Raw genomic sequence first — 10,961 nt, 5'->3', positions numbered from 1 at the left:
TAGCCCCGCCCCTTCCCCCTCACGCCCTCATTAACCAAACTCAATTAAAACAATCAGAGCCAGAGGGTTTTTATTGGGGCAGGACCCCCTCAGCAGCCCGGCCACGGGTCCTGGCGGGCGCTCCTGGCCAGGAAGGCGATCCTGCGCGCCATCTCGGCGCAGTACACCCGGCGGCACGCCTCGAACGCCCGCCGCCGCCGCGCCCGAGTCGGCTTCTCGTAGTACCGGGAGCGCCGCACCGCGTCGGCCACGCCGTCCTGCGCCAAGATCCTGCGGGAGGGGAAACAGCGGTGACAGCGGCAGGGAAGGATCCGGGATGTGCGAGGAGGGAGGAACAGCCAGCCCATGCTGCCAGCCCTCGGCCCGCTCCCGGTGCGGGCCCTTGGCTCGTTCTCATCGCCGTCCATCCATGAGGGGACTGAGGAGGGGAAGGAACCCCCCGAGCTCTGTTTCAGGTGGGATCTATGAAGTTGCGTGAGCAGAGCTCAGCGATGGTAGCGCCTCCTCCTGCACTTCCCGAGGAATATTCTTTTATTTCACTGCTCAACACCCAATCCCAGCGGGTGGCAGGACGTGCAGCTCATGGGAAAAGCCCTCCCGTCACTTTCTGCTCCGGAAATTCTGGTTCTGAACCCAGTGCGTGAAGGAATTGGAGCCCCTCCGGACCGCCGGTTCCCCCGGTCCTCACCTGTTGAGGACGCTGTACGCCGCCTCCACGTTCCCGTTCTGCACCATCACCGTGCGGCCCACGAAGCGCAGGTGGTTCGCCATGGCTGCGGGATGGGGCCGGTGGAACCGGGCGGCCCCGGGGCTCGGAGGAGCCGCTCCCTCCTCCCCGCGCCCCGGGACACGGCAGAGAACCCCAGGTGCCTCCCGCCCCGCTCCCGGGGACACCGAGGGGCCCAAGGGAGCCCGAAGGGAACACGGCAGGGACCCCCCGCCCCACGAGCGGCCTCCCCCCGCCCCCGGCCACGCCGCTCCCGGTAGGGTCCCGGTCCCGACTGACCCCGGTGAAGCCGCGGCCGCTCTGCGCCGGTACCGGAAGCGGCTGAATGGCGGAATTTCCGTTGGGAGGGATTTCCGGTACTGCCGGGACTTCCGGCGGGCAGAGCCGGGACCGGCGGCTCTCGGGGTCCCAAGCGGAGGGGACAGAGGGGCACCAAGGGCCGGGACCGGCTCTGATTCCCCCCCCCAGGAACGGGAACGCCGCCCCCCCGCCCCACCGAGCACAGAGGACAGGACACCGGCTGGCCCCGGCCGCTCCCGCGGCGTTTATTGCTTCCAGCAGGGCCGGCTCCGGGCCCTCCCCACTCGAGGGGGGTCCCACGCTCCCCCCCAGCCGCCGGGGGAAGGCACAAGCCCGGGAGGGGCCCGGTCCCCGCGGGGAGGGGGCTCCGCTCCGGCCAAGGCACGCGGCCGCCCCGGGGTTGGGGCTTCTGGGGGGATGCGGTGCCCCCCCCGGTCAGTCCCGCCCGCCCGCGGGTCTCACTGACCACCGGTAAAAAATAAATCAAAAAAAAAAGGCAAAACCAAGAAATGCAGACGAAATCTCCCCCCCCGAGCCGGGGGGGGCGTCACACGTCCGGCGCTGGGGGGGACTCGGGGGCTCCCCGCTGCTGTAAGGTCCCCGCGGGGCTGGCGAGGGGGAGCTCCCCGGGCAGGCGGCGGCACCGGGGAGCCCCGGCGGGACCGGCGGGAGGGCGGCGGCGCGGGGGAGCCGCGGGAGGAGCCGAGTCCAGCGCGGGTTTGGGGGCGACGTGGGGGAACCAGAGGCGCAGCATGGCCTCCACCTGCAGCAGCGTTCCCAGGTAGCGAGCACTGCGGGGAGAGAGCTCGGGTCACCCTCTGCGGAGGGGGGGACACGGCCGTGCCTGCCCCACCGGGGTCACAGGGGACACTCACCCCATTTCTGGCTTCTGCAGCACCCCAATGATCCGCTGGAGCCGGTCCATGGCCACGCTCTGCTGGAAGCTGCTCAACCCTGGGGAGGCCCGAAATTGGGTGAATTCTCCCCAAAGGGAAAGAGATGTCTGGGGGAGAGGGGAAGAGGGCGTGGGGGGCACCCACCTCTATCGTATCGGCCCCGCCGCAGCCCCTCCAGCAGCTCCGCCAGCGGCCGGATGAAGCCCCGGAGCTCCCGGCACTGCCAGGAGGAGGAGGAGGAGGAGGTGATGGCACTGCAGCCACAATGGGGAGGGGGTCTCGTGTACCCCTTCACTCCCCAAACCCTGCTCGTCCCCACCCACCCATTTCAGGTGGGGAAACTGAGGCTGGCCCAGCTTTTTTATGGGACCAAGCCGTCCCCCACCTCCCATCTTTAGTGTGCCACTTTGTTTTGTGCCAAAACCTCACCTTTTGTGCCAAAACCTCACCTTTTGGGCAAAGAGTCGATCGCCATCGCTGGGAGGGACATCCCCGCCCTCTCCTTTCCGCGGGCGCTTCCCCCCGCGGGGGGACGGCGGCGATTCGGGGCTCGCCCGCTCCATTCCCCCCGGGCGCTTGCGGCTCCGCTCGGCTTTGGGGGGGCTCCGGGGGGAGCTCTCGGCCTCGGCCCCGCTGTCAGAGGCAGGAGAGCCGCAGGAGCAGGCGCGGGCAGGGGGCTCCATGGCGGGGTTGGCCCCCCCAGAGGAATCTCTCGCTGCGTTCAGCTCCAGCCGAGGCTGCCTGCGGGATGGAGGGAGGGAAACACCGGGGGGATATCGGACAAAAATGGAAGACGAGGAAAGAACTGCCTTGTTCTCCCGTGGGGGTGTCATCCCCACAGCCCCAGCGCTGCCTCACGTGGGGGAGCAGATTGGGCATCTCCTGAGGCAGGGTGGGGGTGCAGGGACCCAGCTGGCAATGGGACCCTTCACCCAGGACACCCCCAGCCCCAGGACCAGCCTCAGGGACACCCCAAGCCCCGGGACACCCACAACCCCAGGACCACCCCCAGCTCCATGACACCCCCAGCCCCAGGGACATCCCCAGCCCCGGGACCAGCCCCTCTCCTCCCAGTACAGCAACCCCCCAACCCCGGGACCACCCAGTCCCGGGGCCCCCCAGAAGCTCCCCCCCTCCATCCCCTGCTGCCCCCTCCCCAGCCCTGAGATCCCCCTGCAGGAGGGAGCCCCCACCATGATGGGAACCCCCACCATGATGGGACCCCCAGGACCTCCCCCCCCCCCGGCCCCGGTCACCCCGGATCCCACCTGCTCCCGCCTGCACCTGCGGTGGTACCGGTGTCCCTGTCCCGGTGTCGCTGTTCCCGTCCCTGCCCCAGTGCTGGTATCACCGTTCCGGTATCAGTGTCCCGTCGCCGGTGTCGCTGTCCCCGTTTCCCGGCCGATGTCAGTGTCTCTGGGCAGGCGCGGGGTGGCCGTGCCGGTGTCCCCGTGCCGGTGCCGCTGTTCCGGTGTCCCGGTCTCTCTCTCCCGGTGCTGGTCCCGCCCCGCCCGCGGCGGCCCCACGCGGACACGTGCGTGGCCGCACGTGCCTCCGGCCGGGCCCCGCCCTGCTCCGCTCCCATTGGCCGCCGCGCCCGGGGAGGCCCCGCCCCTTCTCTACTATTGGCTCGCTGCCGCCGCCCGGCGCTCATTGGCCGAAGGGCGGGGCTCTGGCCACGCCCCGCTGCGAGGCGATTCGGGGCACGCGGCGCCGGGCACCGCCCCCGTTCCCTCAGCCAATGGGCGGCGGTCCCGGCCGCGCGGCTCGGCCAATGGGCGTGGCGGCACCGCCCCCTTTCGTTACATAACTGGGGCGGGGCGGCGCGTGGGCCCCCACGTGGGGGCGGGGGCCCCTTGTGACGTCACGCTCGCGCGTGGGGGACCGCCCACGGGGCGTGGCTTCCCGGGGAGGGGCGGGGCCGAGACCGCGTGCGGGGTTTGCCCGGGGCTCCCCCCGAGCGCCCCCAACCCCTCCCAAAATATTCCCCTGAAATCCCTCCCAGGGCCTGAGCCCCGAGTCCGGCTCCCCTCCCACGAGGCTCAGAGTGACCCCGAGACCCCTCCCCACGACCTTTCACAAGGCCCAGGGACCCCCCAAACCCTTAGAGCCCCCCAGAAACCCCAATCCTATAAACCCCTCACCCCATAAACCCTTATCCTATCAACCCCTCACCCCATAAATCCCAATCCTACAAACCCCCTACCCCGCAAACTCCAATCCTACAAACCCCTCACCCCGCAATCCCCAGCCCTGCAAACCCCTCACCCCCCAGTTCCAGCGCTCGCCGCCCCATCCCCACCCTCCCCTCACCCCGACACCCCGGGCATGGCGCCTCCAGCCCTCCCCGTCCCCCCGGGGGGGCCCTTCCCCCCGGGTGGGTATTTAGGGCCGGCCCGGTGGCACCCGGCCCCCCTTGCCCCCCGCCATGCTGAGGGTGCTGCTGCTCCTGGGGGGCCTGGCCCCCGCCCTGCCCGCTGGTGAGTCCCCCCGAGGTGCCCCCCACAGATCCCACTTTGGGGTGCACCCCCAGCCCCCCTCAGCTGCTCCCATGTGGGGTCAGGGGACTCAGCTGAGCCCCCACCCCAAATCCTCCTCTCTCCCCAACAGGTCCCCACTGGACGTACGAGGGTGAGTGGGGCCCCACGGAGGGACCCCCCCATTTATTCCCACACCCCAAACCCCCCCCATGAGCTGAGGGGCTCCCATGGGGTCTCCCCAGAAGGTGGGAAGGTGGATGAGTGACAGCCCCCCTTAACTTGGGTCCCCCAAATGGGAAGGAGATGAGCAGATCACCCCTTTACTCCCCCCTTGGTCCCCCCAAACATGTCCCCAGACATCCAGGACCCCCCAAATGGGGAGGAGATGGGCAGATCACCCCCTGGCTCCCCCCTATACATCTGTGCCCCCCCAAATGGGCACCCACCTGGTTCCCCTAAGCCAGGCGGGGGTGAATGGGTGCAGCCCCCCATTTTTCCCCCTCCTGCCCCCCCTTGCCCCCCTCGCTCCAATGGTCCCTTTGTGCTCCTTTACATAAGGCTCCTGCTGCCAAATCCAATTAGGATCCGGCCTTGGCCAAATCCCGCTAAGCCCCATCCCGGGGGGACCCATGGGTACCCCCCCGGCCCCGCGGGCTCGGCTTTGTCCCCGCTCTCCCGCCTGGAAAAAATGTCCCCAAGCAGATTAACGAGGCCCTTGGGAATGTCACCAGCGTCCCCGTTCGGGGGGCACCGAGGCCGTTTGGGGTCACGGGGTGAAGATTGGAGGGGGGGGGTCCCACAGAGGTTTTGGTGCCCCCCAGGTCCCCACGGGCAGCAGCACTGGCACGAGCGACACCCGGAGTGCGGGGGCCGGGCTCAGTCCCCCATCGACATCGCGACATCGCGGGCACAGCCCGAGCCGTCCCTGCCGCCGCTGCTGCCCGAGGGCTACGAGCACCCCGAGAGCCCCCAGCTGACCCTCGCCAACAACGGCCACACCGGTGAGCACCGCGAGGGGCGAACCGGGCGGTTCCCGGTGCCACAGCCCCGCTGATCCCGTGTTCCACAGCCGTGCTGGCGCTGCCGCCGTCCCTACGGCTCCGGGGGCTGCCCCGAACCTTCGCTGCCGTTCAGCTCCACTTCCACTGGGGCCGGCCCGGGAACGCCGCTGGAGCCGAGCACCTGCTGGACGGGCACCGTGCCCCCGCCGAGGTACCGGGGGTACCGGGGAACAGCTCCAGAAATGGGTCTGGGGGCGGGAAATGCGGTGGGAAAGGAGGATGGAGCAGGTTTGGGGTCAGGAAGTGGCGTGGGAATGAATTGTGTGGGAAATGGTTGTGGGAAACAGCATGGGAACAGCGTGGAAAATGGGTTTGCACAGCGGGAATTTGCTGCAGGGAATGGAAAAGGGGTCCTGGGGAGGGAAATGGGTCCGGGGATGTGAAATGAGCGCGGGGAGGAGATGGGGTGCAGAAAAAAAGGGTGGGAAACGGGAGTGGGAGCAGGTCCGGGCACTGCGGGGTGGGAGCCGGGACAGGGGCTGGGATGGCAGGAATGGGGGGCTCAGGGGGGCTGGGATGGGGGGCTCAGGGGGGTTGGGATGGCAGGAATGGGGGGCTCAGCGGGTCCCTCCCGTGCCGCAGATGCACGTGGTGCATTTCGACACCGAGCGTTTCGCCGATGCCAGCGCGGCTCAGCGGCACCCGGGCGGCCTGGCCGTGCTCGGCGTCCTCCTGGAGGTACGGACAGACCCCATCCCCGCGTCCCCCACCCGCGCTTCCCCAGCCCCTCACTGACTCCCTCCCACTCCCCCAGGTGGGAGATGACCCCCACCCCGCCTATGACAACATCCTGAGGCACCTCGGCAGCATCCGCTACGCAGGTGAGGAGAGGGAAGGCGGAACCCCAAATCCCGCTCCCAGCACGCCCCAAATTGCTCCCCCCTCACAGGGCAGACGGTGGCCATCCCCTCCTTCAGCATCCGGGAGCTGCTGCCCGAGCACCTGGAGCGCTACTACCGCTACAACGGCTCCCTGACCACCCCGCCCTGCTCCCAGAGCGTCCTCTGGAGCCTCCTCCCGCAGCCCGTCCGCATCAGCCGCGCCCAGGTAGGAGCCTCTCTGCGGGGAGACCCCCGCGTTTGGCGGGCGCGCCCCCCCAGTGCTGCCCTTTTCCTTTTCCTTCCCTTCCAGCTGGAGCAGCTCCAGGGAAGCCTTTACTCCACGGAGGAGGGCGAGCAGGAGGAGCCGCAGCTCCTGGTGGACAATTTCCGAGCCCCGCAGGAACTGAACCAGCGCCTGGTGCTCTCCTCCTTCCCCAGGGGTGAGCGGAGGGGGGGGTGGGAAGGGTCCCCTGCACCCCTCAAGCGGCTCCTGGAGCCCCAGGAGCTGGCCCTGAGCCCAGTTTTTCCCTTGCAGAGCCTGAGGGATATTCCACAGGTAGGGCCAGGTGGGAGGTTGGGCTGGGGGGTCACACCTGGACCCCCCTGACCCCTCCCCGGGTGTCACACAGGTGAAGTCATCGCCATCATCTTCGGCACCATCGCCGGCTGCGTCGGCCTCTTCCTCGCCGTCCACTTTGGGGCCAAGAGGATGCGGTGAGACCCTCCCCAGAGCCCTCAGAGGGACCCCCAGAACTGGGGGGGGCCCCGAGCTCTGTGCAGAGACCCCCCCTCACCCGTGTTTTTGCCTCGGCAGGGCGAGGCGGGGGCAGGCACAGGACGTGGTGTTCAAAGCTTCCTCCCGCCGCTCGCCCATGGACGCTGGACCCTCCCGCTGACCCCTGACCCGGGCTGGGCTGGGCTGGGCCGGGCTGGGCTGGGCGGGACCGGCCCAGGCCATCCCCCAGCCCCACGGCGAATAAAGCCCTTTCCCCCTCCTGGTGGCTCTTTGTGAGGAGGGAACCGCTGCCTCTGAGGGGCTTTGGGGCTGGATCCCATCACCCCCAAGAAACCAGGACCCCCCCGGGTGCCCCCCAGGGCAGGAGCAGAGCACAGAGAGGGGAGTGACCCCTGTCCCCCCTCCCCTTCTCCCCAGCAGCCACAGTGTTTTTGTAAAAGGGTTTTACTCTTCATCAAAAAAATAATTTACCCCCCGTGGGATTGAACAGGGGTGAGAAGGGCAGAGCATCCCAGTCCCAGCATCCCCCAGCCCCAGGGCATCACCAGTGGCTGCACCAGGGGTGGGTGACAAACACAGACAAACCCCAGAGTGACAAACACAGGGAAATGGGGGGGTCCTGCCCTGACTCCCCCCAGGGCATTTGGTCCACCCTGACCTTCCCCAGAGGCTCAAACTGAGGGAAAGGAGTTAAGAGAATCTGGGAACAAAGGGAAGAGAGTGGTGGTCAGACCCCAGATTCCCCAGGAGCAGCAGTCAGACCCCAAAGGCCCCCAGGAATCTGGAGCAGGAGAGGTGAAGGCTTTCACAGGAGTATCTGGCTGTGGGGCCACGGCTCCCTCAGCCCTCAGGAGGCACCTGCAGCGCCGAGTAGAGCATGGCCTGGCCCTCAGGCTCCTGCTTACCTGGGGGAAAAGGGGAATTTATGAATTTGGGGCTGATTTAGGGGTTTGTGGAAGCCCCCATTCAACAAGACTCATCCACCCCCATCCCAGCAGTGACACCCCACTCCCCCTTACATGAGAGGCACTTGAGGACGTTGTGGAAGGAGCCACCAGCGGTGCTGAAGGCCCAGAGGCCGGTGCAGAGCGTGAGGATGAAGATGGGGCCCAGGCTGGCCTCGTACCACGGGTTCAGGAAGGTCTGGGGACACAGAGAGAGGTCACACCTTCCTGAGCCCTCCAAGGGCAGCAAAGAGTGCCCAGCCCTGTGGAAACCTGACTCAAACACCAGCTGAGCTTTGCGCCCCCAAATCCTTCACTGACCTCCTCCAGCCCGGGCACCCCAAGGGGCTGGGGGTGCCTGGGGCTGTAACTCGCCCCACAGCCCTGGCAGGGATTGGGGGGGAGCTGGGTGGGGGTTCCTGTGCCCCCCAGGACTCACCAGCCCCGAGGTGAGCAGGTGGCTGCCCACCACCAGCCCCAGGCCCCCGGCGCGGCGCCGCTCACAGGCGTCAAAGAAGATGATGCCCCAAAAGGTGTGGAGCAGAACCAGGGCCATGGTGAGGAAGGCTGTGGGGAGAGACACAGAGCCTCAGAGCCTTCCTCCTCCTCCTCCTCCTCCTCCTTCTCTGTACCATGGCTCCAGCAGCTCACCAGAGGTGATGAAGAAGTACGGGGAGTCCCCGTGGATCCCGACGGTGCCCGGCCCCGCAGAGTCCGCCAGGATGTTGGAGATGGAGAAAAGGCCACTGATGATGCCAAAGGAGAGCCCAGACACTGTGGGGGAGCCGGGGTCAGGGGAGCCCCCACAGCCCCGGTGGGGTCAGGGAAGGGCAGGAGAGGCGGATGCAGCACCCAGGGGCTCTGCTCACCGTAAGCCACGCGCCGCAGGGAGAGCGGGGAACGCCCGTCCTTGCTGAGGGTTGCCAGCCCTTCATCGGCCTTCCTGCCCCGCCAGAGAGAGAGAGAGAGACCCAAACCAGGGAGAGGGTGAGCTCCATCCCAGGGAGAGGGGATGGGAGAGGGTGAGCCTCAATCCAGGGAAAGGGGAATGGAGAGGGTGAGCCCCATCCCAGGGAGAGGGGAATGGAGAGGGTGAGCCTCAATCCAGGGAGAGGGGAAGGGAGATCATGAGCCCCATCCCAGGGAGAGCCGCGGTGAGAGGAGCGGCTCCGCTCGTTCCCGGGGTTTAACAAGTAAAACACTTTGTGGGGTTCCTCGGGACACAGAGCCCCAAACCTGCTCTGGCTTCTCCAAGCCCGGGGACACCCCAGCCCCCGGCACAGCCCCGGACGGGCTCTTACTTGAGCATTTTGAAGCAGGCGAAGCGGCAGAGCTCCTGCAGCAGCACCGCGGCGGCGGCTCCGAGCGGCAGCAGCGCCGCGTCCTCCCGCCCGCTGAGCTGCACCCACACGGACCAGAGCAGCGAGGCCGCCAGCAGCGACAGCAGCCAAAAAAACGCCCTGAGGGCAAACGGGACACCGGGATGGCACCACGGGTACCGACACCGGGACCGGGACCCGCGCCTCAGGGCTCCTCACTCCGCCACAGCTCCCTCAGCCGCCCCCGGCAGCAGCAGCGCCCCGGTGTCCCCCGGAGCCGTCCCAGAGAAGCCCCCAAGGGCCTCTCGGACCCCGGCACGGCCCCCTCAGCCCCCGGCCCCGCTCACCCCGCCACCAGCACGATGAGGAGCAACGGCTCCGCCGCCACCGTCAGCAGCACGAGCGCGGCCGCGGGCCCCAGCGCGATGGCGGCGCAGCCCAGCAGCACCGCGGCGGCCATGGCGGCACCGAGAGCGCCCCCCGGCGGCCAGGAGGACCCGCCATGGCCATGGGGGGGTAGGACCAGTCCCGGGACAGGGGGGGACACGAGGGGACAGGGGGGACACAAGGGGACAGGGGGGACACGAGGGGACACCTGACATGGCCTGTGCCCGGGGTCACCGTCCGCAGGGTCACCTGCAGGGTCACCTGCAGGGTCACCTGTCTGCAAGGTCACCTCTTCTCTTCTCTTCTCTTCTCTTCTCTTCTCTTCTCTTCTCTTCTCTTCTCTTCTCTTCTCTTCTCTTCTCTTCTCTTCTCTTCTCTTCTCTTCTCTTCTCTTCTCTTCTCTCCCCCTTCCCCTGCTCTCTCCCCATTACTCTTTACATTTTTTCTCTATTCCAAGCCCCTCACCTCTCCCTTTCCAATTCTGTCCCCCAACCCCACGCTGCTGCTGTTTACAGAGGAGTTGGGAAGAACAGGAAAACTTTATTTAGATTAAAATTAAATGTATTCTATCAGCCAGCAAGAACAGCCTGGACGGCTCCAGAGCCCCTCCCTGCAGATTATTCCACCTTCCTCTGGACTGACGGTGCCACGGGGAGTGCTGGGCACTGAAAATGAAGATTTTTCATCCATCTTCACGTCTCCTGCGAGGAAAACTCCAAACAATGTCCCCTGCAGCCTCTTCCGCAGGAATCCTGCGAATGCCATCTCCTGGGCACGAGGCATTGTTCAGGGGAGAATCAGAGTCACTGCCTGCCTTGGATTAATTCCCCTCCCTGTTTTGCTTCCGCCTATTAAAGCTGGGAAATGACACAGCACATCCGAACCCTGCTGCCTTCAGCTGCACCTTCCTCCTTGGACCGACCCCCCCAGCACAGCACCAGGCTCTGGGTGTCCAGAGCATCCCTGCAATGGAGCCCCCTCAGCACAGCAAGAACCAGGAGCCTCCTTCTTCCTTCTTTTTTTTCTCCTTTTCCTTCCTTTTTCCCTCTGGTTTGGTTCACATGTTGAGTTTTCCCTCAGGAAAGGTGTGCCTCGCTTGCTGCTCCGTTGTTGTGTTGATTTTTGGCAAAAAAAACCTTTTAATAATTAAAAAATGAAGACATAAAAATAGAAATATAAAGCAAAATAGGGATTTGGGAGAATAGGAAACAAGGTTTTGGGATGGGAGATGGAAAAGCCCTTGGTCTGCCTCCTTTCTGTGGCTGTGATGGGTTTGCTCCATGATGCCTG

The 10,961-nt window shown here is 66.5% G+C and overlaps 4 protein-coding genes across 8 annotated transcripts; 1 reads left to right on the top strand and 3 right to left on the bottom strand.

Annotated features, from left to right (window-relative positions):
* Window positions 1–53: 53 nt before the first annotated feature.
* Window positions 54–1,112, bottom strand: MRPS21 (mitochondrial ribosomal protein S21). Of its 2 annotated transcripts, XM_054651320.2 has the most exons (3): window positions 1,007–1,112; window positions 689–773; window positions 54–270 (listed from the first exon to the last, which is right to left on the bottom strand). In XM_054651320.2, the coding sequence occupies exons 2-3, from the start codon at window positions 769–771 to the stop codon at window positions 90–92; spliced, it is 264 nt and encodes an 87-aa protein (XP_054507295.1). In that variant the 5' UTR covers window positions 772–773; window positions 1,007–1,112; the 3' UTR covers window positions 54–89. The 2 variants fall into 2 exon arrangements, with proteins under 2 accessions (XP_054507295.1, XP_054507294.1); XM_054651319.2 differs by lacking the exon at window positions 1,007–1,112 and having other exon boundaries at window positions 689–865.
* Window positions 1,113–1,248: 136 nt separating this feature from the next.
* On the bottom strand, window positions 1,249–3,899 carry CIART (circadian associated repressor of transcription). 2 transcript variants are annotated; one of them, XM_054651095.2, is made up of 5 exons: window positions 3,192–3,899; window positions 2,373–2,664; window positions 2,068–2,143; window positions 1,903–1,981; window positions 1,249–1,818 (listed from the first exon to the last, which is right to left on the bottom strand). In XM_054651095.2, exons 1-5 carry the CDS (start codon window positions 3,575–3,577, stop codon window positions 1,575–1,577), a joined length of 1,077 nt encoding a protein of 358 aa, XP_054507070.2. In that variant the 5' UTR covers window positions 3,578–3,899; the 3' UTR covers window positions 1,249–1,574. The 2 variants fall into 2 exon arrangements, with proteins under 2 accessions (XP_054507070.2, XP_077047998.1); XM_077191883.1 differs by having other exon boundaries at window positions 3,208–3,345.
* CA14 (carbonic anhydrase 14) lies at window positions 3,831–7,280 on the top strand. Of its 2 annotated transcripts, XM_054651096.2 has the most exons (11): window positions 3,831–4,403; window positions 4,534–4,554; window positions 5,225–5,404; window positions 5,473–5,615; window positions 6,047–6,142; window positions 6,219–6,285; window positions 6,354–6,511; window positions 6,596–6,725; window positions 6,821–6,841; window positions 6,915–6,999; window positions 7,100–7,280. In XM_054651096.2, the coding sequence occupies exons 1-11, from the start codon at window positions 4,352–4,354 to the stop codon at window positions 7,179–7,181; spliced, it is 1,035 nt and encodes a 344-aa protein (XP_054507071.2). In that variant the 5' UTR covers window positions 3,831–4,351; the 3' UTR covers window positions 7,182–7,280. The 2 variants fall into 2 exon arrangements, with proteins under 2 accessions (XP_054507071.2, XP_077047997.1); XM_077191882.1 differs by lacking the exons at window positions 3,831–4,403; window positions 4,534–4,554 and having other exon boundaries at window positions 4,561–5,404.
* A 169-nt stretch (window positions 7,281–7,449) lies between these two features.
* On the bottom strand, window positions 7,450–9,767 carry APH1A (aph-1A gamma-secretase subunit). 2 transcript variants are annotated; one of them, XM_077191884.1, is made up of 7 exons: window positions 9,632–9,767; window positions 9,267–9,425; window positions 8,835–8,917; window positions 8,617–8,739; window positions 8,405–8,532; window positions 8,041–8,164; window positions 7,450–7,926 (listed from the first exon to the last, which is right to left on the bottom strand). In XM_077191884.1, exons 1-7 carry the CDS (start codon window positions 9,742–9,744, stop codon window positions 7,862–7,864), a joined length of 795 nt encoding a protein of 264 aa, XP_077047999.1. In that variant the 5' UTR covers window positions 9,745–9,767; the 3' UTR covers window positions 7,450–7,861. The 2 variants fall into 2 exon arrangements, with proteins under 2 accessions (XP_077047999.1, XP_054507218.2); XM_054651243.2 differs by having other exon boundaries at window positions 8,835–8,908.
* Window positions 9,768–10,961: the final 1,194 nt, after the last annotated feature.

Source organism: Agelaius phoeniceus, chromosome 31 (assembly GCF_051311805.1).
Source record: "Agelaius phoeniceus isolate bAgePho1 chromosome 31, bAgePho1.hap1, whole genome shotgun sequence".
NCBI classification, from domain to species: Eukaryota; Metazoa; Chordata; class Aves; order Passeriformes; family Icteridae; genus Agelaius; species Agelaius phoeniceus.
This window is presented reverse-complemented; position numbering and strand designations above follow the sequence as displayed.